The sequence below is a fragment of the Oxyura jamaicensis genome, chromosome 1 (assembly GCF_011077185.1).
Source record: "Oxyura jamaicensis isolate SHBP4307 breed ruddy duck chromosome 1, BPBGC_Ojam_1.0, whole genome shotgun sequence".
NCBI classification, from domain to species: Eukaryota; Metazoa; Chordata; class Aves; order Anseriformes; family Anatidae; genus Oxyura; species Oxyura jamaicensis.
The window spans coordinates 203,083,218-203,110,654 of NC_048893.1; the positions used below are offsets into that span (position 1 = coordinate 203,083,218).

The following is a 27,437-nucleotide window of genomic DNA, read 5'->3' on the forward strand; positions in this document are numbered from 1 at the left end:
GCTGCCCCCACCAGCAGTTTCCAGGAGGTAGGGCCATTTTCTTGCAAAATTGCTTGGTTTTGGCTTTTTTTTTTGAGGGTCTTTTAGGGCGATCCAGCACCGCAGCGGGATGCCCGGCGCTGCTTTCCCCCAGAGCAGAGGGTTCGTGGCACAAAAAACCTCCCCTGGGGACGGGAGGAGCAAACCCAAAACTGCCCCGGGGCACCAGGGTGGGACACGGGCACCCAACGCTGCGAGGGGGGAGCAGGAGGGGGCTCAGAGCCCGCTCTGTGTGGCTGCTGAAGGATCAAGGGGGGGCGATGAGAACCTGGAAGGATTTCCACCCTCACCCCATAACCAGAGAGCCCCGGCCCCGCTCAGCACCACCCCACACACAGGCGAGCACCCCAAGGGCTTCATCCAGCCCCTGTCGGCTTTCAGCCTCGCACCAGCCCCCCGGGGCTGACCGAGCTCAGGAATTGGGGTCAAACCCCTGGGAATTGGGGGCAAAGCCCCAAGGATTGGGGCTGGAAGAGCCCCCAGACACAATGGGGGGGGGACAGCACCACGCAGCAGTGGCTCAGAGGGACACGGGCAGCACCGAGGGTTTGGGGAAGGGGAAGCATCAGGGGGCAAAGGCGCCGCTCGCCGGGCCCCGAGCCCTCCGTGGCAGCCAAGCCGTGGGCTTCAGAAAGGGTTTGGGGCGTGGGGACGGCCACTTGCGGTGGCCCCGGTGCGGGGTGGTGGCACCAAGGGGTCACCTTTTCGTGCGGGGCAGCACCAGGCAGACTTTGGGACATCGCCCCTCGAGGTTTCTCATCCTGGAGCCACCTCTGACGTTAAACAAGGAGCTCAAGAATCACAGAAACAAAAAACCCCAAAATCTAGAAACCCAACAGCGCCCCGGTTCTTGCTGTCGAAGCTTCGGCTCCTGGGGGCTTGGCTTTCTCTGCCCCAGACCACCCCAACCCCACACCCCCTCCTCCACGACGGGGGTCGGGATGACCCCAAACGCCCCCCCCCTCACCCTCCCCAACCCCCCCTTGGCCTCCCTCGCGTCTCTGCTGCTGCTCCTGAGAACTGCAACGGGGTTTGGGGAAAAAAAAACAGAAAAACCCCAAAGGCTAACTAATAAAGGCGGCCGAACCCAGACCTAGCCTGCGGGCGCGTGAGGGTGAGGAGGGGGCAGCAGGCTGGGGAGCCCCTCGGGAGCTGGGTGGCGTGGGGGGGGGACACGTGGGAATGGGGGAAACGTCCCCTGCTTCTTGAGGACCTCGTAGTGGGGTCCCCGTGGTGCCGGCTCTCACGAGGGCCCCCCGGGGCAGCAGGAGGCACCGAGGAATCCCGTCACAGCCAGGTGAGCCCGGGGGTGGGAATGGGAGGAGAGGGCTGAGGAGGGAAAAGGGGACTGGGAGCACGTCCCAGCCCCGCAGCCCCAAACTGGGACGCGTGGGACGAAGCCGCCTCCACCTGGGGACCCACAGAGGCTCCGGTTGGCGCCCACCACAAGCAGAGCCCCCAACCAGCCCCGCTCCGAGCCCGCGGACAGCTTCAGTCAGCTCTGCGTCTCCTCAACGTGCGAAGGAAGAGACGCTGACGCTTGCTGCCCCCTGCTTTTAGAAAAACCTCCCAGTCCCGAGCGTTTCCCTAAGCCAGGGATTTCCGAGCCAGCAGAAGCTCCGCGGCTGCGCTTACCCCAGCACGCAAACCCCAGGTGTCTGCAGAGCAGCCAGGAGCAGGATCCGGCCCCACGCGCCCCTGGCCCTTCTCTCCCCGTCCTCCAGCCCGGTTTCCATCCTCACCTCCACCCAAACCGGCCCCGTTCTGTCCCCGCAGCCCCTGGGGCCCCTTGGCCCCGTGTCCCCATCCCAAAGGCGGAGCTGAGCCCCCAGCCCTCTTCTCACCCCACATGTAGCCCAAGTGGGGCCACAGCAGCCCCAGCACCTCCACCACTAATTAGTGCTGATGGAGCCTCACCACTAATGAGTGCTGATGGAGCCTCCCCGGTGCCGTCCCACCTGCCACCGAGCGCCCCGGGGGGGATAACGCACACGAGACCCGGGGGAACAATGGGGCTGGAGGTGGCACCGCTGGAGGTTGGGTCACCATGAGAGGGACACCCCCTAAATCCCTTCTCTTGGGGGCTTCAGCAACCCCAGGAGCCCCCCACACAGAGGGTGAGTGTCACCAAGAGGCATGGACGGGGCACGAGGCTGCGGGGCCGGGCTGGAGGCGCGGGCACCTCCTGGGGTCTGCGGAGCACGCAGCGCCTTCCCCAGCACCGGCACCTCTTAGGGTTTATCCCCCCCGTCCCACCACCGCTCTGCAGAGCGAGTAAAAGGCTCCACGTGGCCGGTGGAAGCTAAGGGGAGGAGCTGAAGGCGCTAAAATTATTGGGAATATAATACCTTGGTACTGGAGGCACCAACAACGAGCCAGCGTCCATGAAGCGAGCAGAAACGGAGGCTGGCCCCTGCCGTTCAACACTCCTACGGCCTCACACGAGCAACGTCCCCTCTGCCAAAGCTGCTCAAGCCAGCCAAGACCCCCCCCAAAAAATTAAAAAGACCTCTGAAATGGGGATGAATGCGGTGGGATGCGCGGCGACAACCGGGCACGGGAGGTTCATGCACGGGAGGTGAACACCCAGGCACGGCTGCAAGCAGCCCCAGCAGACCCCAAACGTCGCAGGGAACAATTTGCTGGCCCTGGCTTCGCTCCCCTGAGACCCCAAATCACTTGTCTGGAATCGGAGTGGCCACGCTGTGTGCTGTCCAGCTCCGTGAGGGGCTGGGATCGCCTCTCCCCGCCGCCGCTCCTCTTCCTGAGCCGAGATAAATGCGGAAAGGTCAGAGCACGCCCCGGCCGCCGCCAGCGGCGCTGAAAACCCGCTTTATCTCACGGAGCTCAGCAGCACCGAGCGAGCGAGCACGTGGTGTGCACAGGGAAACGGTGATGTTGGTGCTTTCATCACCGGTAGCTTTTAATGGAGCCCTTACGGCAACGAGGGCAGCCGTCCTCCTCCCAGCTGGGCTCCGGGTGGCTGACAGCGAACGCTCGGAATTGCTTTAATTTATACCCAGAGCCTGGGAAATGGGAACCTGCAAGGTTCAGCTCGGGAAATGGCAGCTCCTGGAGGGAGCATCCCTGCGAGGGCAGCAGGAAAATCCCCGAGCAGCCGCAGCCCCGCGCCACCTCCCACGGGGACGGGCAGAGCTGCCCGCAGCGAGGGTTCATGCTCAGGATCCCCAGATCCATCTCATCCGACGCTGCGGTTGGGGTTTATACACGGTGGGGAAGGAGAAGGTGGCTAAGGAGGGGGAAAAAGGAAGCCAGCTGCTTCAGGTGGACCCCTCTCTGCCTCGTTTCCTAAAGATTTGGGCGCTGGGAGGAAGGCACCGCGCAGCAAGGGGACGGTGCCGGGAGCAGCCCCGCAGGCGCCGCCAGGATGCTGTGCTCGGAGGGGAGGCCGATGCCCCTAGAACTGGCCCAAATTTACCCGGCAGCACCCCTCTAAACCAAGCCGGGACTGCGCGATCGGTTGGATGCTCCCCATCCGAGTCAGTTCCCAACACACACACGGCTCAAGAGGCTCCGCTTGTGCCACCAGCCTCTTGTGAACGATTCCCAGGGGGGAGCTGGGGCTGAGCGCCCCAGGACCGCGCCGTGCCCCAAGGCAGCCCCTTCCCTCCTGCTCCGGCAGGACCCGGGTGCGCCAGGAGGAGCAGGAGCCCCCCCAGCGACCGCAGCCTCCTCCTCGTCCCCTAGGGCCAAGCAAGGAGCACGTGTTCCCGGTACTCACCCACCCGTTCCTGCAGCCCTCGTCCTCCACCACCTTCCCGCAAAAAAAAAAAGCCTCCTCCCACTCTCCAAACCCAGCAGGCAGGAGCAGGAGGAAGGAATCAGAGCCGCTGACGCCCTTCCCCCCCCCCCCCCCCCCAGCCCGTGCTCCGAGGGATGTGGACAAAGAGACCCGGAGCTTTCCAATGAGACAGGTATTTATTTAGTTCAAGCGCTAAGGATTTTGTCGTTGTTTCATATTATCAAACAGAGCTGAGGTACCAGTGACATTCCAACATGAAGAAAAGGAACCTTTTTCCCCTTATACAATTTCTTCAACTACTTGTATTCAAGACAAAAAGTGAGTAATGGGCAGCTGCATAATGTACTGTACAACAATCAAGCCAGAGTGGGGAGGAGAAAAGAAACAGAGCAGAAACCTTCGCTGTTTTCAAAGTCGTCACAAAAGAAGTCTGGTCCCATGGTCCTACTGGCCATGCTGATGGAGCAAAACAAAATCAGAACCCAAAAACCGAGAGACAGATGGCACGAGGCATCAGGGTGCAAGAAATTAGAGAGACTTGCTCCTGCGCTCGCGTGGGAGAGGTCTTTTCCCTGGAAAGGTGGGAAAGGGAAGGGGCAGGACGGAGCCCTGCCGCCGCGTTAAGCACTGGCTGCAGGACCAGCGAGAGTGAAACGCACCCGGTGGTCCTGAGCAGACCTCGGGGACCAAGAGCTTGTCCTCGTACCTGCAGCCACCGTGTCGTCGGGCGCATCCCCTGCGAGACCTTTTCTCGAGGGCCGTAACGGGGCCGCCTTCCGAGCCCGATCACCAAATCCAGCATCCTCGAGCAGCAGCGGGGCCGCCCGCCCACCTAACCCAGCGTGGTGAGCCAGCTCCTTGCAAATCCAGTGCTTAAAGCTCGGAACTACAAGGAAACGTAACGTAGGGTTTGGGTTACGGCAGAGCCAAAAAAAAAAAAACGTACGTGGCTGTGGACAGCAATGAGATGACCAACACGAACCGCGTGAAGAACCAAAGGGGGGTAAAACAAAGGCAGCGAGATGGGTCGGTTTTGCACAGTTAAGAACAGCACGGTACAGGAAAAGTAGCCAGGTTTCCTTCCCCTCAAAGAGTTTCTTTTAAATAAAGAATGATCCTTTGTCACATATCATTGATGTTTATTTCAAGACATGCCACGTCAAAAAAACTCGCCTTTAATATTGCGTTATAAAAGCACTTTTACATCTCCTTCTGCCCTCGAAGTTATCGGTGTGCAGAGCTGCTCTAAACCCAGGGCAGGGCACGAGTCTCGCATTCGTCTCAGGAATGAGGAATTCCAAAGCTTTTCATGCCCGTTTTCCTGGTGAGAAGCGGTGGTGAGGACGATTCCCTTCCCCGGTTGGTAATTTTAGGTGGTAGAGGGGCAGAAGGGAACGAAGGAGGAGCCTGAGGATCTGCTTGCAGCCGTTCCTTAAGCAGCGGTCGCAAGCCAGGCTCGCGAATTCCTTCCTGCACCGTTAACTCAGCCGTATCCGCCCAGCAAACAATGTATTTACAATTGTGTTCATTAACTTACACAGCAACTTCACAATGACTAGTAAAGATTAAAAGGGTGCACTTCTAGTGTGGTCGGTTCGGTGTTTCTCGGGGGAGCTACATCTCGCGACATCAGCAAAGCTCTAAACGGATTCCTCGGCAACCAAAGGAAAAGAAAAGAAAAAACACTGGAAATGGTGAAAAAGAAAAAAAAAATTAAGCGAGGAAATAAATATCAAAGAAAAGCGGTTAATTGTAAGCCTCGTTAAATAGAACTAAACGACTCGTTATTCGCCCAAACTATACAGCTCTAGTGAGAAAACTAAACCCGACTTGGAAGACGGAACGTAAAAAAAAAAAACCAAAAACGCTAAAAAATAAAAGGCATTAATCTGCATAAGTTGGTTTCCATCCTACCAACTCCCTTCCTTTCCCTCTACGGTCTTCCAGCTACATTTCTGCGTGGCCAAAGCAGCCGCCCCCTCCCCAGCCGCCCCCCGCCGTGGAGGCGCGGGCGCCAGCCCCCTTCGGCCGCCCCTCTCTCCCCATCCTCGACTGGCCTGGTGCCGCTCCGCCGTCCCGTAAGGGTCCCCAGGCAGGTCCCGGCGCCGGCCCCCGATCCTGTTAAGGTTTCCCCCTCGCTTAAAAAAGAAAAAGCAGCAGGACGCCTTCTCCCCCGCAGCGGCTGACGCGTCCCGCTCCCGTCTCTCGGGCGGTCATCGTTTAGTTTGTTGTTGTTCTACGTGAAAGGGAAAAATGCTCTGAGAAACTCATCTTTGCGCTCCGAGCTTGTTTTCTTTGCTTCCTGCAAGTGTTTCGCCAAGTGTTCCACCTTTCCCCCCCCCCCAGAAAAAACCCCTCAGGCGGTTACCCCACCCGGAGACCCTCTGCGCTTCTCGGGATGCTGCCTGGGAAACGCGCTCCCGTTGCCTCGGCCAGAACTGGAAACTCCCGGGAGCCTGTCCTGGGATCGAACCCAACCCCCCCCCAAAATAATTAAAAAAAAAAAAAAGCTCTGGGGTTTGAAAACCGTTCGGCCTCTCCCTGCTCGAAAGATTTAAGAGCTTGGTTTTAGTTGTCGTCGGCTTTTATTGGTGTTGAAGGAGAGCGTCCCAGCCCTCGGCACGCGCCACCTCCGCTTGCGCTCCTGCCCGGCGGTCGGAGGGATCGAGGGGGTGAGATGTGCAAGCTTTTTCTTCTTCTCGTCTCAGTCCAGTTCCAAACTTCCTCGGTTCCCGTCATTTCAAAGTGCAGTATCATAACAGATTAAAAAAAGGAACGAATATTCAGAAATTGTACCTATTCTTTTTTTTTGCTTTTTTAAGGTTATAACTAGAACGCGCTGGAATATTTTGGCTTTTTTTTTTTTTTTTCTTTCTTTCTTTCTTATAAATAATGAAGACACTGACATTTCCTGTGTGTGTGTGTGTGCTTGTGAAGCTAATAGATCATCTCCACGAGACAGCCAGCGACGATGAACTGCAATACGTTATTACTGAAAGGGGAAGGTTCAAGCCAATATTCACACTGCAGTCAATGAAGAGTAGAGGGAAGGGGGAGCAGTGATGTTCTGGAGAAAGGCAGGAGCCGCGCGCTATTAGCAGGAGCAGCCTCCTTCACTGACAGGCTGCTCTTGAGGCTTTTCCAGTTTGATGTCAATCACTGGAAGAAGGAAGTTAAGGCAAACAGCCGGCAGCTCGGTCTCCCTGCCGGGGAGGGGTTTTGGGCTCAGAACCCCGCGTTTCCCCCTAAAACGCTTCTTTGTGCTCTGGGCAAGACCGGTTCCAACTCAAAAAGCCGTGACGGAGGTTTCTCAGCAGCCCCTCCTGTCCCGGCACCGATTCCACTCGGTGCTCGGGAACACGGCAGTGTCAGAGCCCCTCCTGGAAAGCCCCGAGGTCCTTTCTCCAGGGGAAGCTCACCTCTTCAACTCCTGCTCCCCTACACTCCGCAGCCGGCTGGGCAAATAATTCCTTCTCAGGGCCGTCCCCGGCCACGAGCTGAGAGCTGAGAGCACGAAATGCTCCAAGCGAGCCCTGCCAGCTCCGTCGGAGCACGAGCAGCTCGAGATCCTTCAGCTCCGTGAAAAAAGCCTGCGGAAAATCCCCCCCCCCCCCAACACCGGTCCCAACGCCTGGGAGGCGATCGCGCCCAGCTTTTGCTGTCTGCAGCCTGCAGGACGCTGAATTCCAAGCGCCCTCGGTAGCCTCCGGTTCAGGGACCGGTGATCAAACCTCCCGGCAGAGCAACCGCCCGGCCGCTGCTGCCCTCGTCCTCTCGTTAACGAAGGTTGCTGCTCGTTAACCTTTTGGCGACCTGCCTCAGGAAATCGTTCCGATCGTCAGAACCGCGGGACACAGAGCTTGTGCCTCAGCGGCTACCTCCACAGCCCCCCACATCCTCCCCTCTGCTGTTAAAGGCCCTGCAGGTGGAGTTCCTGCCCTAAATTTGTCCTCCCTCACCGATCCTGCAGCGTTCGTCCTCCGAAACGCCATCCCTCCTCCCCTTCCCGGCGACGTGATCCATCCTTGCTGCAAAAATCAACCTGGAAGTCCTGGGAAGGTTCCCCTCCAGCTCACTCCTGGCACCTCACCGACTCCCACGAGGTTTGCCGCAACCTCTTCGCTTCCGCCCGGGAGCGCCCGCCGTGATTTCACCCCCCTTTGGCCCTTCACCTCCCAGCCCTGCTGCGGGAACCCGGCTCCGGCTCCTGCACCGCCTCCTTCGGCCAGGCAGGAGGCTTGGTGGCCCGTAGCCCCACCTCCCCAAGCCTCACTCCTCTACTCGGGGACTCCTCGCCCCTGTTGCCCCTCTTTTTGGGATGTCCGTAAGCTGCCTGAGGGCTGCGGGGCAGATATTGCCCCCCCTCCTCCCTCACCCCTGTCGTTTGGGACCTGCCTTCTCCTCGCCCGCGGCGCTTTGCCACCGCGAGGGCGCATCAAGGATACTGTCTTCTCGGCTTTTGTCTTGTGTGCTTTCCATGCCAGGCAAGGCAGCTGCCACGCGTCGGAAAAGCTGCAAAAAAAAAAACACACACAGGGAACAGATCAGAACAATCGGACTTCAAGGAGCGCGCCCCGCTTGATCCCGACGCCAAAAAGCCTGGCACCAAACACAACCTCGATTCCTCGGGAACGGCACAGCCGGGTTTTGTCGGTACTGGAGGCGAAACGTTGCAGCCTCCGAGCGCCAAAGCTTGCGGCACCTCCGCGTTTCCGCTGCTTGGAAGCCGGGAGCTGTGGCTCGGCTTTGCCCCCGGCGTTATTTGGACCCCAAAACCTCCCCACGGCAGCTGGAAATTCGCCCTTCGGACCCCCGCGGGGCGTTATTTACGCAGGCAGCGGCCAAGCTGGCACCTAACAAAGCACCCCAACAGGGCACACGAGTGGTGACATCCCCTCAAACCACCCTCCGGGCTCCGGGTACGTGTCACAAGTCAGACAAAAGATCTCCTGGTATCCCTCCGCACCGTCACCGCGTGTCCGGCCCCGGGCGCTCATCCCTCTCATGAGCACGGTCCCCGGCAAAGCCTAGCTCCAAACTTCACACGTTTACTCAGCTTGAAGGACGCTGAAACAAAAACCAGGCTAAGATGAACCAATTCCCCCTCCTCATTTCCTTCCTTTGCCCCCGCCCTTCTCGTGCAGCGAGGCTCAGACCCAGGGAATCTCTCAGGAGGCATTTATCCGGCCCTCTGCACGAGGTTTGCCCGATAAATGGAAGTTCACGTCGATTTCTTGAGCCCCAAATAATCCGTTTGCTGCCCAGGAACAGCAGAGTCTCAACGGCAGCGCCCCCGTTCCCCTGTGAGCGCGTGGGCAGCACGGAGGGGAGAAGCGGCTGGACGGACGGCTGCACAGCTCCCCCGGTGTTCCTCGGGGTTCCCAAGTGATTCTTTCATCGGTTCTTGTCCTTCGGAGATCAGCCCGAGCTGGGGGCTGATCCCACGCTGCGCTGGGCACAAACCCAGACGTTATCGGCGTGTTAAAACCGCCCCGGAGGCGGCGCGGGAGTCCGCAGAAGCTCGGCACGGGTCGGGCGTCAGCATCGACGTGTTCCATCGACCTCACCTCGCGGTATCTCGGCCCTCTCCTTCAACGGCACCAAGCTGAACGCTCCCGGTGACCCACTTTCCGAGCCAGCCCCCGTCGGGCCGCTCGTGTTCCAGGTAGAGTGGCCTCTGCCCAAGAGCTTCGGGTGAATTTGGCCCCGAGAGCCCAAATGACACTGGGGAGATGCTCGGGAAACCCTTCTGAGCGCTGCCCAAACCAACCGCGGCCAAAGCCCCAGATCTCTGCGGGCGCCACCTCCGCAGACGCGCTGTGCTCCTCGGGGTCTGCCCTGTGCCGTCACCGCTCCTCGCCACCGACCGAAGAGGTTCCCGCGTGAGCAGAGGACAAAGCTAGCAGGTAAAAAACAAGCAGAACGCTTCGTCACTCCCGTCATCTCCCTCGAAACTGCTTTGGAAACCATCTCCAGCACCCTCGCTCCTCCTTCACCAGCAGCACCGCACCGAAACTGAGACTGAGCCTGGACGATGGGTCCGGCGAAGCCGGCGTTTGATTTATTTTGCCGATTTTTAGCTGATTTTGAAGCTCGGCATTCCCATCTAAGTGCTCAGCAGCGCTCCTAGCTCTGCTGGAAGAAGCGACGCGACCTCGTTTCCGCTTCAAAACCAGCCAGACGGGAGCTCTTGGGGTTGTAGGGATGAACCAAGAGGAGGAGAAAGACGCTGCGGGCTTTCAGAGCCACCTCCCGTCGTCGCCCCGCGCTCAGCACTCTTTCTCCTCGCCGTGCCAGCCAGGTACCCGGCAGAGCTCCTCCAGCCTCGGTGCGACTTCTCAGAAGGTTTCTGTTTGCTCAGAAGATGGTCAAGAGGTAATTTCGATTCGATCTCATCTTCCCTCGGAAGCCTTAAATTTTTAGTCCTGGACTGGAAGCCACAAGACTTGGCCATCTCGATGTCTTCGAGAATCTTCGACAGCGCTCCCACCTCTACCAGGTCTGGGTACAGAAGGCTCCGACCCTCCTCCCTTACCGAGCTCTGTCCCCGAAATGCTTCCTGCTCCCCAAGCGGCCGACATTTAGCGATCTCAAGTTCGTTTTGAAGCAGGGAAGCGGCTTTGCGATCGTCATCTGGGCACGTTAAAAGCAACGGGCTTACCAAGCGGCGCTGCGAAGAGGCCACCGCCACGCCGAGTCAGGCTTTCGGCAGCACGCAGGGATGGTGCGGTGCAGAATTCGGCTGAACTGCTCCTCTCTGGGACACTTCACAGCGGGATCTATCACCGTGAGCTCTGCAGGGGAGGTCGTGCTCCATCTCCCGCCCCTCCAACCCAGAGCAGCCGTGGCTGGGGTACGTTAGAGGGAGGGAAAGAGGCCATCGCCTTTTCCATCCCAACCCCAAATCGCGTCTGCAGCGGCGCCGGTGCCGTTTTTACGGCGCGCAGCACCGAAGGCCGCAAGGCAGGGAGGCAGCGTACGGAAGGGAAGGCTTTAAAAAACCCCCGAGAGCCACGCTTTGTTCCCCAGAGCAAAGCGAGTGAAGTTATTTCCCCAGTTCTCCTTCTCCGAGGGGAGCTCTGCGGCTCCCAGCAAGTCGTGCCCGGCAAGCAGACAAAAATCGAAGGACGGGGGAAAAGAGCCAAGCGGCAGGAGAAAAAAAAAAAAGGGTTACTTGTGGGGCCACGGCCCTTCAGCCGTGAGAAAGTTCCTCCTGCCAAAAAAACCACACTCAGCCCGGGGCTCTTGGAGAAGGACCGTGAAGCGTGCCAGGTCCTGCTGCCAGGAGGCCTCCAGGGCTCTCCCTCCTCCCCTTCTCTTCGCCACGAGACGGCAAAAGGAACCCCGACGTATTCCGGGCACGAAGTCCCCAGACCGGCAGGAAGATTCCCCGACGTACAGCACGAATCTCGACGGCTTTCCAAGCTTGTTCGGGGCTGGCAAACAAAATGAACCAGGGAGTAACTCCCTGCATTCACCCCCGCTATCTTTCCCCTCAGTCTTCGGGCTCTCCTAGCTGAAACTCGGAGGATCCAAAAGCCAATTTTTTTCCCCTGTGTGGCATCACTTTAACCCCGGGACAGTAACATCACCGTTTTCACCCCGTGCACCCTCTCCTTTTTCCCCCCGACACCCGCTCGCCGCGGCCAGAAGGAGCAGTAAGCGTACAGGAGCTCGGCGTCTCCGTACGTTAAGAGGTGCAGCAGGACAGGAGGGCGGCGCGTTGCTACCTGCTACGGCTGGAGGAGATGAGACCTGGCCCCAGCAGCTCGTCACATCAGCCCCCGGGGGACAGGAACGACAGAGGAGGCTCAAAATGAAAGCCTTTCAGCTGGCACGCACTAAAACCCTTCTGGATTTGCGGGGTGGCTACAGCGAGCTGTGGGACCCTTCCCTCTGCTCAGTGCTGCCTGCCCGCAGAAAAAAAGATGAAGGCGAGGCCAGAAGCAGCACCCCAAGGTCAAAAGAACCCCGGGGGAAGGCCTGCAAACCGGTGCCGCAGCCACGGAGGTGAAAAAAAATATCTCAGCCCTTATTTTTTCCCCAAGCGGGACAAGAAATGAAGTTTGTTCTGTATCCTTAGCGGGGCAAACGCTGATGTGGAAACCTCGCAGGCAGCATGGGGCGGAGAAGGCAGGTGGGCTGCGATGATTTCTCCAGGACTCAGGCACAGAAGCGGCGCTGGAACTCACCGAGCAGAGGATGGGAAGCGAGGAAGCTGCGGGGGGGGGCATCCGAGGGGCACAGCAAGAGCAAAATGAGACGGATCTGGAGGTGGTAACATGCAGATGTACACATGCAACGCTGCAGAGCAACCAAAACCTTTATATGAAAGGGATAAGGGTTCCAAGAAGCCAACAACGAGGGACTGGGGGGTCCAGCTCCATCCCAAACCTCCTGCATGAACTCGACCTGTGCCATTCGCTCCCTTTAAAGCGGGGCGCGGCATTTAGGGCCAGGAGGCAGACGCTGTGCCGCGAAGAGAGGGCACTGGGGAAAAAAACCAAGGTGTTACTGGGTTTTCTGGGCTGTCCAGGTAGGTGGCCAGCGCTTCACCTGGCAGCCTGAGAAGTCTCAGTACTGACAGGCAAGAGCTTTGCATGGAAGGGAAAAAAAAACAGTTCGTCTTCGAGTACGGAAGCTAAATCGTTGCTAAATCCTAACCCCGAACCTCGTCACGGGTCCGAGCTTCACCTTTACGTGAACATTCGACACCCGGCACGAAGCGGTTGTTAATTTTTTCCATCCACGTTTCATTAAACACGGGGCTCCTTCCCAAAAATAACTGGATCCGACTTGAGAATCCCGTGCGGGAGGTTAACGGCGACAGCGGGCGTTCCGCGGGATCCCAGCACGGTACGGGAGGACGGTCTCCCGCTACGGGAAAAGCCAAACCTGCGTTCAGCTGATCGACCGAAGGTTTTATGTAGGTTTCTGCAGCTGTTTCCACGCCTTCCTGCTTCACGGGGAAAGAATTTGTTGACAAGTTCGTAAAACAATTCCAGGCTATTCAACAGAGAAGCCGCAAGGAAGATGAAGAACTGGATTGCTGGAGGTATGAAGCAGAGCTACAGGCGGGGAGATGAGGGGTTGGAGAGCTGCCAGGCAGAGAAGGACCTGGGAGTGATGGTTGATAGTCGGCTGAATATGAGCCAGCAGTGTGCTCAGGTGGCCAAGAAGGCCAACAGCATCCTGGCTTGTATCAGAAAGAGTGTGACCAGCAGGGCCAGGGAGGTGATCGTCCCCCTGTACTCGGCTCTGGTGAGGCCGCACCTCGAGTGCTGCGTTCAGTTTTGGGCCCCTCGCTACAAGAAGGACGTGGAGGTGCTTGAGCGAGTCCAGAGAAGGGCTACGAAGCTGGTGAAGGGTCTGGAGAACAAGGCTTACGAGGAGCGGCTGAGGGAGCTGGGGGTGTTCAGCCTGGAGAAGAGGAGGCTCAGGGGTGACCTTATTGCACTCTACAGGTACCTGAAGGGAGGCTGTAGCGAGGTGGGGGTTGGTCTGTTCTCCCACGTGCCTGGGGACAGGACGAGGGGGAATGGGCTAAAGCTGTGCCAGGGGAGGTTTAGGTTGGATATTGGGAAGAACTTCTTTCCTGAACGGGTTGTGAGGCACTGGAATAGGCTGCCCAGGGAAGGGGTTGAGTCCCCATCCCTGGAGGTCTTTACAAGACGTTTAGATGTAGAGCTCAGGGATATGGTTTAGTGGGGACTGTTAGTGTTAGGTCAGAGGTTGGACTCGGTGATCTTGAGGTCTCTTCCAACCTAGAAATTCTGTGATTCTGTGATTCTGTGAAGTCTTAGCCACTAGAATTGTTTCAGCAGCTGCTTATCGAGCTAATAAAAAGGAAAGCTGCCAATATTCTACGGTATCAAACAGCTCTGAAGTTCCTAAAAATCACAGTCCGTGTCTGCCATACGGCCATCGGAATTCAGAAGCCAAATCCACTTCTGGTTCCTTCTCAAGGAGCACGCCCATCTTTTGTTTTGATACCTTGCAGAGGATAAAGTCCCTTAAATCTGCCTTCTGTCCAGGTGTGACGAGCCCTCACGCTACGGATTACGATGCGGTGATACGTAGCGGCCCCGAGTTTTTTTGGCTAACGCTGCTCGATGCTGTTGGTGAAGGGCCAGAGCTGCATCTCTGCACACCCAACCTGCAATTTGACAGGGGGAACTCACCCCCAGGCTCCCCCCCAACGCCGTTTTCCTGCTGGAGCTGGATTACCAAGCTTATTTCCTTGCCCCAGAAGCCTTACAGCACGTAACCTGGCAAAATCAGAGGCAGAATTCGTCCGGATCTCCGTCATACGACGACGAATTTTCTCTGGAGGGAGAGCAAGTGGGGCTCCAGCCAGCGAAATGGCTTTATGTTCCGACAGGCTCATCGGAACAATCCCTGAACGGCTTCAGCGCAACACCCGAGGAGGTGAAGTTGGTTCCCTCGTAACGGATCGCACGGAGCTACCACCCTTAAGGGAGGCAGCGGAGGCTTTACCAAGCACAGGTTTGGTTAAATGGCAACGTTTTGTGCTAAGATGGGCTACAGGCATACCAGATTTTCCTCCTCACGTCTCGAATCATCACGACCCCAACCCAACCAGCGTTAACCGGGCCCCCAGAAGCCCCAAGCTCCCTTTTACAGGCTTGGCCACGCTTCCGGACACGCGTCCAAGGTGCCCGGCAGCTCCCCCAAGGAAAGAGGCAGCGGAGCTGCAGCATCACCATTCCTCCCGGCGCAACTGCTCCCAGGCGCACGCCCCGCTCCCAGTGAACACCAAGGGCTCCAGCGGGAAATCCAAGCCCTAATTACAAGGCAGCCTCTGTGTGGTGGCACGATAATTGGCGGACCCTGGAACCGAACGCTTTTTGGGGCGCGCTAACGCACGGAAAGGCAGCGCCGAGTTAACACAGCCAATTATTCCATTACGTGGGGGATAATTTTGCTACTAAGACGCGAGGCCAAGGGACGTTTTAATAACAGACCCTTCGGTCCCACCTCTAACGTATACTCCAAGTAATTTCTAATCCTGCTTTAGCAGCTCCTTACAAGACCCTGCGCACGAGCTACTTGAGCAGCTGCACGTATAAAACGAGCCCCCCCGCCAACCTGCACCTATGATTCTAAAAGGCACAGATTTGTATTTTTTTTTTACCTATTTATCTACGCGTGCACGCGCTCGCTCTGTGGAGATACCCAAGAGCGAGAGCCTTCTGCAGCTTGCAGGAGTTACCTCCTCCTGCCCTCACACTGGCTGCCAAACGCTTTAGTGGCCGTGGCTCCGGAGGAGAAATTGCAAGGTCAATGAAAAAGCAGCGTCCCGCTGAGCCGGGAGGGACGTACGGCTCCGGCTCTGCGTTTGGGATCTCCTCGGAAGTCTATTTGCCGACCTAATTAACAAGCCCAAACTACAATTCTGGCACGTGAGCGCCGGATCAGTTGTGTTCACTGCCTTCACCAGCTCACAGACTGCCGAGGGATTTAATCTTCGTTAACGCAACCGCTCAAATTCTCACCTGCTGGATGAAGTTGGAAGAGCTGCAGCCCATCCCGCGGCACGAAGCCGAGTCGCGCTGCGGTTGCATCAGCTCAAAAGACATCTCGCTGCTTTCCCCGATTCAAAAGCGACTCGGCAGCTAACGAGAATAAAGAGCTTAAGCCGTCCAAGAACGTTTGCTCGGACCTTCAGCGCCTTCCAGCAGAGCAGGAACGCCAGTTTACGCCGTCTCACCGTACGGCAGGAGCGCTCCAATCCATCACGTCCCTCCTACACCGGTTTTCCCGCATTCATTCAGTGAACGGGCATCAGAAACGGTCCTTACGCCTGCACCTCCCCAGCCTTTTGGTTGGCGCCTTAATCCCTTCGATACCAACACCCTTCAGGGCTGCAGCACCAAGGATTTGGGAAGCTGTGATTTTGTACCCGCAAAGCTTCTTCCCCAGTCCTCTTTTCTAAGGATCCTTGCAAACCTCAGCCAACGATTTAACTCCAAGAGCCTGCTTTTCGTGTACGAACTCCACGCGTCCCTCTAACGCCCTAAGCAAAGACTTCCCGGCGGCTAGGAGCAGATTCCCACACCGGTGCATCAACAGATGTCGGAGGGCTGGATGCGGGCGCCACGTTTCTCACCTGTTTTACGTTGTATCCTGCTTTTGCACTGGTCTCGATGAACATTACATTCAGCTCTTTGGCTTTTCTTTCTCCTTCCTCAATGGACACTTGCCTGGGGAAGACAACACGGGATGAGAAAAAAACCAGACGGACGCCTCGAGAATTAGGATTGTCGCCTTTAACCCAAGGAGCTGGCTCCCAGTTACAGCTCTCAAAGCGTTTAATGCTTTTCCCTGCACACAGATGCCACATTTTGAGCCCGGTTCTGAGCTAGGATAACCCTTTCTTTGTATTAGAAGGACTTCAGCGGCACACCTGGCCCCCAGGGTAAAGCAACTGAGAGGGAAAATGAGGCTCCTTCAGGTCCCTGTCTGGGAAGCTGTGCTTTTATGCTTGAAAAGGCAGCAACTAAAAGGCTTTGATTCCCAGTAACTATCGACTTGCAGGCTACAGAACTGTTTTAGCAAAGGACCAAGCACAGCCTTCTCCTGTCAAAGGACTTGTGTTGTTTTCCCCCACCCGGCTGTCCCACCCGTTAAGCAGTCCGCTAAATCTGGGGAAAGCTTTGGCTCAAGAGCTTCCAAACAAAAATGAGGCACCTGTGTGTGTGTGCAAGAGAAAGAGAGAACAATCTTAAATTGAAAAACTGAAGTCTTAGGAAGCAGGGATTTCAATCCAGTACAGAACACTGCCATTTCGTGCGTTAGTTTTACAGTCTTATGGCTTTTTACTCGGTGTTAGCAGTACCAGAAACCCCGAATAAGCAGAGTTCACAGCTAAAGCTGAGGATGCACGGCTTCTAATACGAATATTTAAGCCTGCCAACATAGGAAAACACCTTGTGGAGTGTTAAAGGGGAGGATTACTTGCACCCATCACTTGTATCGGAGCAAATTTATTAAGCCTGAGTATTTGTAACCACTTCTGCTTATCCATTCACTGATGCAGGTTGCTTTGAACGTTCTGTTCTCTCCTGGCACCCGAACGAGTGGGTCACAGTTTCTCACTCATTCACAGCACCGTGCTGCGAACTTGGGCTTGCCCCAAAGAGAGGAGCTTCAAGATGAGGACTTACCCAGTCACTGCCATCTCCAGCACAGTTAAAACAAACTTGAGCATTTTGGAAGTAAATAGAAGTGTTCCTTTTAAAATAATCATCTGGGAGAGAACAGCGTCAGGCTGAGAAAAGCATTCAAAAGAGGAGTTATGCCTCCGTACCTCTTATCTGCTAGATCTGTTTTATTTCCCACCAGCATGATGATGACATCGCTGCCCCTTTCCGTTCTGACATCGTCGATCCATTTTGTTGTTTGCTGGAACGAGTTTACATCTACCAGGAAACAGTGGAAAGGATTATCACCGCAGGTATTCTGCACATTGCACTGCTAACACACCTCAAAGGCTCGTACAGAAGCTTCGTATTCTCTGGAATTGGCATAATAAGGTGATGAGGAACCAGCAAGCGAATCCCTACGTGCCCCACGCTGCCGTGTAGGAAAGCTTTGGCAGTTAACTTCAGACGGGCTAGTAACTTCGCTCCCTGGCTTGGAATTCGCCTCTAAGCAACGGAGTTGATCTATAATTTGGTTTCGACAGCATCTAAAATGAGAAACCCTAGTGCTCTTTTAGACCAGTTCCCTTTTGGTTCGGCTGAACGGGAATTTGGTGGAGATTTTGGTACAGAGGTCGACACGGTGGTGCCCTTCGTTCTAAACTGCTCATGACTTATGCGACAGGTTCCTACGGCTTCGTTGCTTCTCAGAGGTATTTAATAGCAGCTACGCGTTTTGCACAGCTTAATCACTTCTCACTCGCTCGGTTTAGGGTTTCCCTGGGAAATATCAGGGTTATAAAACCCTACTAGCAACTCCTGCGCTGGCGAGCACTTGAGTTCCAAACCGTTCATTTGCACGGAACAAGACAGAGAAATTTAAACCTATCCACAGGGACTTTTTCTTCACGATACGTCCTTAAAAGAGGGAAGACAATTTTAGGAAGCTACCCTGCTCTAACGAGACATCTTCGTCAAGTCACATCCCGTAAGGAAAACTGCCACGGAGCTCAGCATCTGCCAGCTAGCCACGCAACAGCATCGGGGTTGCCTACGTAGTTTTCGGCACTTAGAAAATGGGGGCTCTGCAGCAGTTCTCAACAGGTATTGATTTTTTTTTTAATGGCTTCTACTGCACAGTAATATATCGCGTGCCAGCCAGGCAAGGCTTGGTCATTTGCCAGCGCCTCCATTTGTCTCTTTACTACTCGGTGATATGGAATTTGCTAGGTGGGTAAGGAAAAATATGCGAGGTTCACGGCTAACTTGCAATCTTAGCTCAAACGGAAGCGCTATTTTTAACAATTAAAGGTTTTATTAAAGCCCTTCTTCCTGCTAGAATCTTCTAATCTTTATAAATCAAAGGACGAGCTCTTGTGCGGTTGTACAGAGCTAGGCCATCGCTCGCAGTCAGTTCAGGTTTAGAACTGAAAATGTCTACAGGTTTAACTCTTCTAAAGCAAATTTCTGCTCTTCAAAAACATTGAAATCTGGTAAATCAGGGGGCTCTGGACTGAGGGGAGGGACAGAAGGAGAAGAGCTGAAGAAAGCACTAATATTTTAGTTGACAAAAATGTACATACCTTAGTAAGGAATGAAAGAGCAATTGTTAAGGGGTAAGGGCTTAGGGGTAAGTCGCACACGTTGCAAATCGTGAAAGTGACTGATTCGAATGGAAATGTGATGTTAATGCACCTTCCCCCCAGCCCGTGCCCAAACCTTGTGGGGAGGGGGGTGCAGATGGAGTGAAGCAAGCTACGGCTACCAGTGCAAAGCCCAGACTGAGAGTTCAGACGTCTACGGACATGAGTCGGGTGCTTGAGACCAAAAATCATAGGTCATACTGTGATGGCAAAGCTGATGAAATGGGGTAAAAGTGCAACAAGAGCAGCCAGGACTCGAGGCTTCAGGAGGACGTGATAGGAAAGGGTTACAAAACGAGGGCGTTTATGAGACAGTTCATACATTACGGGAGGGTGGCTAGCTTAAAACTTAACTACAGTAAAAGGAAACATTTCTTTTTTCATGCCAGAATGAAGAACAAGCACATGGCTGTGATAGGACATGCAAAGCTAGGCTAAAGGATGGAAAGGGCGGAGTATTAGAAATGCAGAATTCCCCCCACTCACTTGTGATATCATAAACAACAACTGCAACAGTGGAGTCACGAATGTAGCTAGGAATCAAGCTCCTGAACCGTTCTTGACCTGCTGTGTCCCATAATTGCAACCGTACCTAACAAAATCAGTCAAACAAGCAAGAAAAATAAGAAAAAAGGTCAAACCCAGTGCAATATACCTACTTGTGATATCGTAAACTACTACAGCAGCAGCAGAGTCACGGATGTAACTGGGAATGAGGCTACGGAAACGTTCCTGACCCGCAGTATCCCACAGCTGCAACCTGATCTGTGGGCGGGAGAAAATTAAAAAAGCCAAACTGCCACTAAAAATAAAAGAGTAAATAAATTGCACTTCGTGAAAAAGCTGAAGAAAAATATAAACTCATGCAGGAGATGACTGGGGACTGGGAGCAGCTGCGAACTGTCTGCTCCTTTACAGCAATCTCCCCCAAGCACCTGTAGCAGCCAAAGCGGCGTATGTGCACCTATCTCCCCTTTCTGCTGTCTTATCTCTTCAAAAATGTTTCCCTTCCGGACGGGGAGAAATGGGATTGCTCCGCTTTCAAAGGGAAAGGAGCAACAAGGCAGCTAAAGCAAATGTTCACCTGCCATTCTGCCTACACAAGGTTTTCATGCTCTGCTGCTATCCTCCCTCGGGACTCGAGCACGGAACTCTCCAGCAGCCTGGAGGACGGTTGGTGGTGGAAGAATCAGGCCCCACACCACCCCTCTAAAGGCAAAAACCTTCAGCTGCTGTCAAAGCACTGGAGAAGCTCCTCACGTGAATTTTTCAAGGAGGATAAAACGCTAGTTAGGCTCTGTATTCAAGCCTTAGCCACATTTTAAATTAAGATGCACACAGGTGAGGTTTAACGTCTCTTACCATCAAGGTTCTGAAAGAAAAGGCAAAATATACTAAAAGCAACGCGTATGGGAAGATGTGCGAGAGTCGTTTGGCCACGGAAAGGCCAGCACTTTTAATGCAATCACATTCATCGTGGGTTCATACAAAACCGTATGCAGCGCTGCTCAACTTGCTTCTGTGAACAGCTCAGGGGCTGAACTGAACTTCTTAATGAAGGGAACTTCTTAATGAAGGAATCTGAGCTAATTTTAAACCACAGGCTTGTTTCCAGAGAGCAGGGGTTTCATTTCAGGAACTAGAGCTGCACCAAGCGAAGGAACAAGCGTAATTTGTGGGTTACTACTGAAGGCGACCTGTTTCTATTTAAATAAGTCCCGTTAAGGACTAATGAGCTAGCTACAAAATGGCAACATTTGGCAAAATGTATCCTTCAAAAGCCGAAGGGGTTAAGTGTTAAGCGATTTCCCCCTTCCCCAGCCAGGGAAGGGAGCTGTCTGCACAGCTCTTGTCAGTCTGGAAGCAGCTGGTAGGTGAAGGCTCAGCTTGTCCTTCCGAGCGATCTCAGAACCGCGCGCTGCACCACCACAGCAGATGCCGATCCTCGTTCCTACTGTACATAGAGAAGTGCCAAGGAAAATCTTACTCACTGTTCGATCCTCCAAATACATGGTTTTCGATAAGAAATCGATGCCAATTGTTGCCTGGAGGGAAAGAGAAAAAAGACAAACTTCAAATAAAGTACCAGAATAACTGCAGCAGTTTTCAGGGGAGCGAGCATTTCTGCCACAACTGTAGAGGATCTGCAAAAAAAAAAGAAGTGTTTTCTTACTTTCAGGGTGTTGCACTACGATTCATTTAGGAGTTTCTTTCATATCTGTAACTGGCACGGTATCGTAAAACACAAAGTTGTGAACCCTAACCTCCATTTAGCTAACTGACAGATTGCGTAGAACATCTGCATCTGTTTGATGGAAAGGAAAGAGGAAAGCACTACTAAGTGCTTTCGAGAACTGCTTTTTAAATATCTTCTCCCCATATTTCACGGCTGCATCAAGCAAATCCGAGCTCTAAGGGTTCATTTGCATCAGGGTCATAACTGAGCTGAGGCTAAAGGGGTGCCCAGGATTTACATCAGTGTTTATTTAATCAAATGAATTGATTTTAAGAAGATTTTAATATTGATTTTAGTAGACAAGTGTCAGCTAGGGCTAAGAGACTTGATACTTCTTCCTTGCTCTCCCATGCTGAAACAGGCATTTATATGCTTTAGCTTGTTAGACTTCTATTATGCCATCATTATATATACTATTTATTATAGTATTATATATATTATAATTAATTCCCCATGTTCTGTCAGATATTTTAGGAGGTAGGAATAAAAAATAGAGCCAGCCAGCCTGCTTGAGGGCAAACAGACCTGAATTTCCATTTGCAACTAAGCCTTACACATCTGAAAACAAACTTTCCTGGCTGGATCAGGCCAGCGGTTTTGAAGAGACACAGGCAGGAACAACAAGACCTGGAGGGTCCTGACATAGCTACCCAGTGATTTTCACCTGTCCTCACGAGCTGTGACATTACCAGTTCAGACAGGTGGCACTGAAAGATGGACACGAGAAGCCTTAAAAGGCTGACAGAGCAATACGCCTCCCTTCTGCTTTTGTGTTGTATTGTTTGGGTGAAGGGTACTCCTCTAAGGCTGCCTCGAAGACGCTTCTGTCTTCCCTTGCAGCTACTCGATTTACAGGAAAAAAAAAAAGCTACAGAACCCCTGAGATCTCACACCACAGAAGTCATGATCCCGTTCTGGCTGACGAGCTCTCAGACTCGGATTCTCTCTGCTCTCTAAGAGCTGGGACATCAGCTGCAGGGCCTGAACCTGCTTCGGCCCCTACCTCGGCCCTCCTCGCGCCCAGCAGCTTCCTCACGGCCGTAACACGTCCCCGTGTGCCTGCTGGAAATGCTGAGTGCTGCACAGCTCTGTCAGGCCAGTGAGACTCCTGCACGTGAACACTCCTAACGTGGGAGTTGTGGCAGAAAGGCCAGGCTCAAAACTTACTTTACATCTTGGCAATTAAAATATTTGCGCTGATCGTGATGAGAAAACAGGCTGGCAGGTCCCTCACCTCCAGGCTGTGACAAAGCTCTTGTTTCTAAGCCCCTACCACCTTTAAGAATTACAGGAGATTTATTAATATTAAATTACATTTAAGAATTACATATAAGAATTACACAGCTGAGAGCCAGATGCATTTGTCCACCTGTACTGTTCTGACCGTCTCACAAGGATACGGAGAAGAACCAGGAGCAGATGGCGAGGAGAGGAGTCGGGCACTCCCCGCCCCAGACTTGTACTAAAATAGGTAAGCTACTAACAGACATTTTGTCACAGTCCTGACAAAAAGGAGGAGAAAAGCTTGGGGAATCTTCACAGATCGATTGTAAGGAAGAGCTGTGCAATGTACGAGTGGAGAAGACGACTTATTCCTGACAGGAAAAAAAAATCCACGGGCACAAAACCATCGTCACAAATGGTTCTGTGAAATGAAGCTACCCTAATTAAGAGGGAGGCAGGTTTAATCCACTTGTGAAACGCTGTGTACACAGGACAAACAATAATTAGGCACGCTCTACATGGATGAGAGGTACTGCGAGGCCCAACTGGAAATTTAAAGACTACAAGCCCACACAGATGCTCGAGTGGGCCGCACTACGGATGGGCATCAGAACAGCTTTTAGTCCCGCTATCCTCACATCCCTAGGGTCTGAGGACACCATTTTGTAGGCTATCCTTGCTGACACAGAACGACCCAAGACTACGCGAGGAGCCTGAGGCAAAGCAAGAACCAGGCCAAATCACAGGCCAGAGCTCCAACTCAGCAGCATCCTCCCCTCTCTTCCTCCAAGAGGCTGAAGCCCAAAGGGAAGCGTGGCTTCTAATTTTCCTCTTGCATAACACAGAGTCATCGTGTTTGCCAACGCTGGTCTTTCATTATGCATCGCACACGGTGCCACAGAACAAGGAAAACCTCTCCCAGCACGTCCACGGAGAAGAATCTCTCCTGGCGAAACAGAAAACACCAACGGCACCATTTTATTCGAGGCGTTTGGGCTCAGCACAGTACAGAGAGTTCTTGGTTCATTCACAAACGTTGCTTTCATGAAAACAGCTTATTAATGAGCTATATGAGCAACAGCTGAATTCCTTTTATCTAGCACCAAGCAAAAAGGAAAGCAATGTGCAGCACAGATTTTATTAAACAGCAGCTTTCTATTTTTACCAGCTGAACACAAAAAGCCATGTTCAAATGATAGGTTGTGGCAGCTTTCAGAAAACAGGCATTCAAAATTTATCAGAGATGTCCAGAATGAACAAATCATCCATCAGCTAACGTACAGCTGCAGTTAACCACGGACATTTTTCGATACACGTTCTCAGTCAAGTACTTGGCTTTGAGAGGTCCCTATAAAATCCCGGGCATCGAGCTGATACTAACATGACGTGATTTGGGCTGAATTACTTCAATTCTTATGACTCATTCCTTCTTCCAGCTCTATCAAAATAGGACCTACTTCCCTGCCTCGGTCATGACTTGAGCAGAACAGAGGTCTTTGGATGAATGACATTATCCCAAGTACATTAACACGCAAAATAAGCACCCATCAGTGATGGCTAAATGGAAGCTGTTTGGTAAACCCTCCAGATTTCTCACTGTTTTAAGTCCCACTCATTCATTTTGCAATCATTTAGTACATTATGTCAGACCAGCTTCCCATGGAGACTACAATATTATCATAAAGCACAGAGGGTCAAACCTCTTCAAGAAAGAACTAGGACGCGAGCTCCGCAGAGAAAAGGAGTAGACCTGAAAGAAAAATACTGTGGGGGGAAAAAAAAAAACACAGATTAAATAAAAGAACTGCATTCGCATGCCCATGTAATTACAGCGGGTAGAATTTGAAAGGATGTTTGCTCCCTTGGGAGCAATGATGTGTACTCTTGCCCTCCTACACCATAGAAGCTTTGCTTCTCCTGCCATTAAGTGAGAACTTACCTCTCACTCTGCCCAACTCACCTAGCAGCAGCAGTGAGGAATTACTGAGGAGGCAGGAAGGAAATCATTAATGGGTAAAGAGATTTAATCAAGAGATACTTGGATAGGCACTAAACAACAAAAGAGAGACAGCTTTTTTTGTGCCTTTTTCCCATTACCTTCTCCTCCCACCTCCCTAAAAAATCCTTCGCATCCGTCAGGGAACAGATTTTCTTGGCTTAGCAAATATGGAACATCACCAAGTGCAATCAAGCCATGAAGCAAGCTTTTGCTTGGAGAAGACCCACTTCAGTTTATGAAACTAAAGTAGTTTAAAGTACTTCAGTTTATGAAACTAAAGAACTTTTAGGATGAGCCCAGAAAGGTGGCAAGCTATAAATTTTGAGAGTGGGTGACAAAAATTGCTCCTCTGGAATTCAACGCACATCAGCTAGAAGTGACTTGTCATCAAACCTTAACCAGCAACGGGGCTGCAGGGCCAACTGGAAGAGACAAGCACTGCTACAGCCCCAACATTGCAACCCCAACCTGGTTTACGTAATAAACATGCATGGTAAATAGTCACAGAATTGGAGGGGGGCAGGGAACGAGTGCAAAACAACCCAAAACAACCAGTTCGGAGGTCTTTGTTTCAGCAGACAGCATAAAATGGCGTCCTAAACCACACCAAGCCCTACGGTCCAGTGCTCTCTGCTCCTCAAGTCCCTGCTCACCCCACTGCACCACCTCTTGCAGTTCAGCTTTCTGCCTCTTCTTTTGAAGAGTCGGGTACCTGTTACATTTTCCCCACAGAGGCATTAGATCTGTGATGGTCTGGTAGCAAACGGTGAAAAAAAATGGGTAGACTTCACAGCTGCTGTCACTGAGGTACACCTAAGAGGCCTACGAGGCCTTTCAAAGCCCAGCTCATCCTGCTGCAAGCAGCAGGTAAGCTATTCGAGCAGAATCTACCGTTGAAATGCCGTTCTGAAAGGTTATTAAAATATAAAGCTTAGGGATTTAACAGCTAAGAGTTTGGTCAGAGCACTATTACCCACTGCGCTCAAATGGATGCCTCCTGGCCTCAGAGAAGGCCGTGATGTGGATTGACTTACCTGGTAGGTGTTGTCAAAGCTGTCGTACATGAACCTGGTGATCAAGGAAGTCTTCCCCACTGCAAAAAGAGAAGAAAACACAAATTCAAGGAGCTATTCCAGCGCAGGTTTTAAACGAGTGATTTTAAAATGCTTTCGGGCTGAGTTTTACCCAGGGTCCCGCAGATTTGCATGGTGCAATTAAACCTCCTATAAAGAAAAGAGTAGTTATTTAACTTTACAATTGCAAATTAACTCATGTACGTGTTTTTCTGAAAAAGGTTGGCTCTTGCAACACTGAGAGGCTTCCTTCCCACCTGCCCGTGCCGCCTGCAATCCTCACCGCTCCGTTAACTTCACCCTTCCTCCGACGAGGCGTCCGCGACTCCTTTTTGCACAAGGAGGTTGATCTGCTGTTGAAACTGCCATCATCCACCCCAGCCACGGCTGGTAAATCCGCGCGGCGCCAGGCCGGGTTTGCAGCGTTAGGAAGCCAGCAGCCAAAATAACCCAGGCGAAGCCTGCTCCGTGCAGCCATTTGAGGTGCTGCAGCTCCACTCATTGCAAATCTGCTCGGCCAGGTTAAATCTCAGGGGTGTTGAGCCATCAAGTTCTCATTTCATAACCAGGACCTACATAAGCTGTGCGTTTATGTGTATGTACATGCATATATGTACGTATATATGCAGATATATACGCATACACACACATATATATAGTTAAAAACACTTCCAGAGCATTCCAGCCTACCTCGTAATCCCCTTTTTCTTAAAAACCAAGTAACCGGAGGCTCATTTCAGAACAACCATCATCACAATTTATTTTCCACGCTTCGCGAGCTGAGCTGGGATAAAACCTCGCTCACATCCAACAGACTTCTCCTTACCCCTTCCCATCTTCACCCAGAGATACGCAGGAACCAAACATCTGAAGCTGCCTCAATTCCATGTCCTTACCTACCATAATTGCAGGTAGATCGTTTAGGAAACTAACTTCCTCAAGAATAAAGCCCTCCCGTTGCTTTCTTTTGGCCTCCTAGCAGCCGGGATTTGCCGTCTCCCAGGCAGCTGAGAGGAGCAGGGGAACCGTGTGGGCTGTGCTGGCCAGCCAACATCACAGGCACGGATAAAAGGTTGTGTTGTCTTATTAAATCACCCCACAGAGATGTACGCTCTCGTGTTGTCCTGTTCAATCACCCTACAGGGATGCACGCTCCCGGGAAGGGTGGCAGGGACCATCAAGAGTAAGAGAATTTAAGCCAAATTTCAGCCAAAGTTGTTTTTTTTAAAAAAAAATCACCATGCAAGAACTTCAGAAATCATCACACTCGAGCAGCGTTTTAATCCACCTGCAGGCTTCCGTCAGCCGTAGGGGAGCTAAACCACCAGGGATCCAGCAGAAAACCTCCCAGAAAAGGCTCCCCCCAAGTCAGAACTTGAATTCCTCCGTGAATTCTCAGCATATTCAGCTCCACGGGCACAACCACGTTTCCCCACCCCCCCGGTTAAAAAGCTGCCTCTGCAAACCCAGCAAATGCTCTTCCATGAGGTTTTTGGAAGTAACACCTCTCAGCCAGGCGGGATTCCTGAACCCAGCGCCCAAATTTGCCCCGCGATGATCAACAGCACAAGCTGCTGCAGGACCAACAGCCACAGGCTGCAAGCTTTCACCCCAGAGCCAGCAACAACAAGAATTCACGAGGATAAAAGAGGAGCAAATCCCAAACCTTCCCACTGCAGCATTCACTAAATCCTAGCGCTGGCTTGGCAGCACCACAAACAAGGTGGCTCCTCCTCACCCGGCCACCGAGGCGGCCAGATAAATTGAGCTCTTTGGGGTGTAAGGGGATGCAAATCAAACCCACGAACGGATTCGCTTTGGTAAATGGCTTCTTCATTTTGAAGTCTTGCAGTTGATCACCTGCCTTCCCGCCGGGCACTGAGACGTCTTGAAAGGAGCCTGCTCTAGGAAATGTAACATCGGAGACGGGTGCCGGCGAGTTCCTTGAGCTTCTTTCCCTCCCTTCACCCGTTTCACAAAGAGGGGAGGAAAACGGGGCCTAGCTTGGCTTGCTCGTATTTCAATAACCGCTTCAGCCAGCGTTTGGATCGAGGTTCTTAACGGGCTTCGGCTCCGCGCCGTTTCTTCCCCAAACAGAGCGGGGTTCTGTACGTAGCCCCACCGGTGTGCCCGCCGCCTGCTCACGGCTTTAATTCCACCCCGAGTACATCGCCGCTCCTCCTTTAATAAAAATAAATGGCAACACACCGGGCTTAAAATACCCCGGCAGAAGCGAAAGCCCGCGGTTCCCACTGCATCTCTAATTACCAGTCGGCGCTCTCTTCCCTTCAGAAATT

The 27,437-nt window shown here is 53.1% G+C and overlaps 1 protein-coding gene across 3 annotated transcripts in view; it reads right to left on the reverse strand.

Moving 5' to 3' along the window:
- Positions 1–6,624: 6,624 nt before the first annotated feature.
- The window catches only part of RAB6A (RAB6A, member RAS oncogene family), a 50,851-nt gene continuing 30,038 nt past the window's right edge, over positions 6,625–27,437 (reverse strand). Inside the window, exons 2-9 of one of the 3 annotated variants that reach the window (XM_035344222.1) lie at positions 25,102–25,160; positions 20,600–20,653; positions 19,268–19,373; positions 17,133–17,244; positions 15,933–16,026; positions 8,248–8,314; positions 6,898–6,961; positions 6,625–6,859 (exon numbers count right to left, since the gene is read on the reverse strand). In XM_035344222.1, the coding sequence (XP_035200113.1) occupies positions 6,748–6,859; positions 6,898–6,961; positions 8,248–8,314; positions 15,933–16,026; positions 17,133–17,244; positions 19,268–19,373; positions 20,600–20,653; positions 25,102–25,160 (668 nt within the window). In that variant the 3' untranslated portion in view covers positions 6,625–6,747. Of the gene's footprint in view, positions 6,962–8,247; positions 8,315–15,932; positions 16,027–17,132; positions 17,245–19,094; positions 19,201–19,267; positions 19,374–20,599; positions 20,654–25,101; positions 25,161–27,437 lie in introns of all 3 variants that reach the window. The other 2 variants (XM_035344218.1, XM_035344214.1) reach the window with 2 other exon arrangements.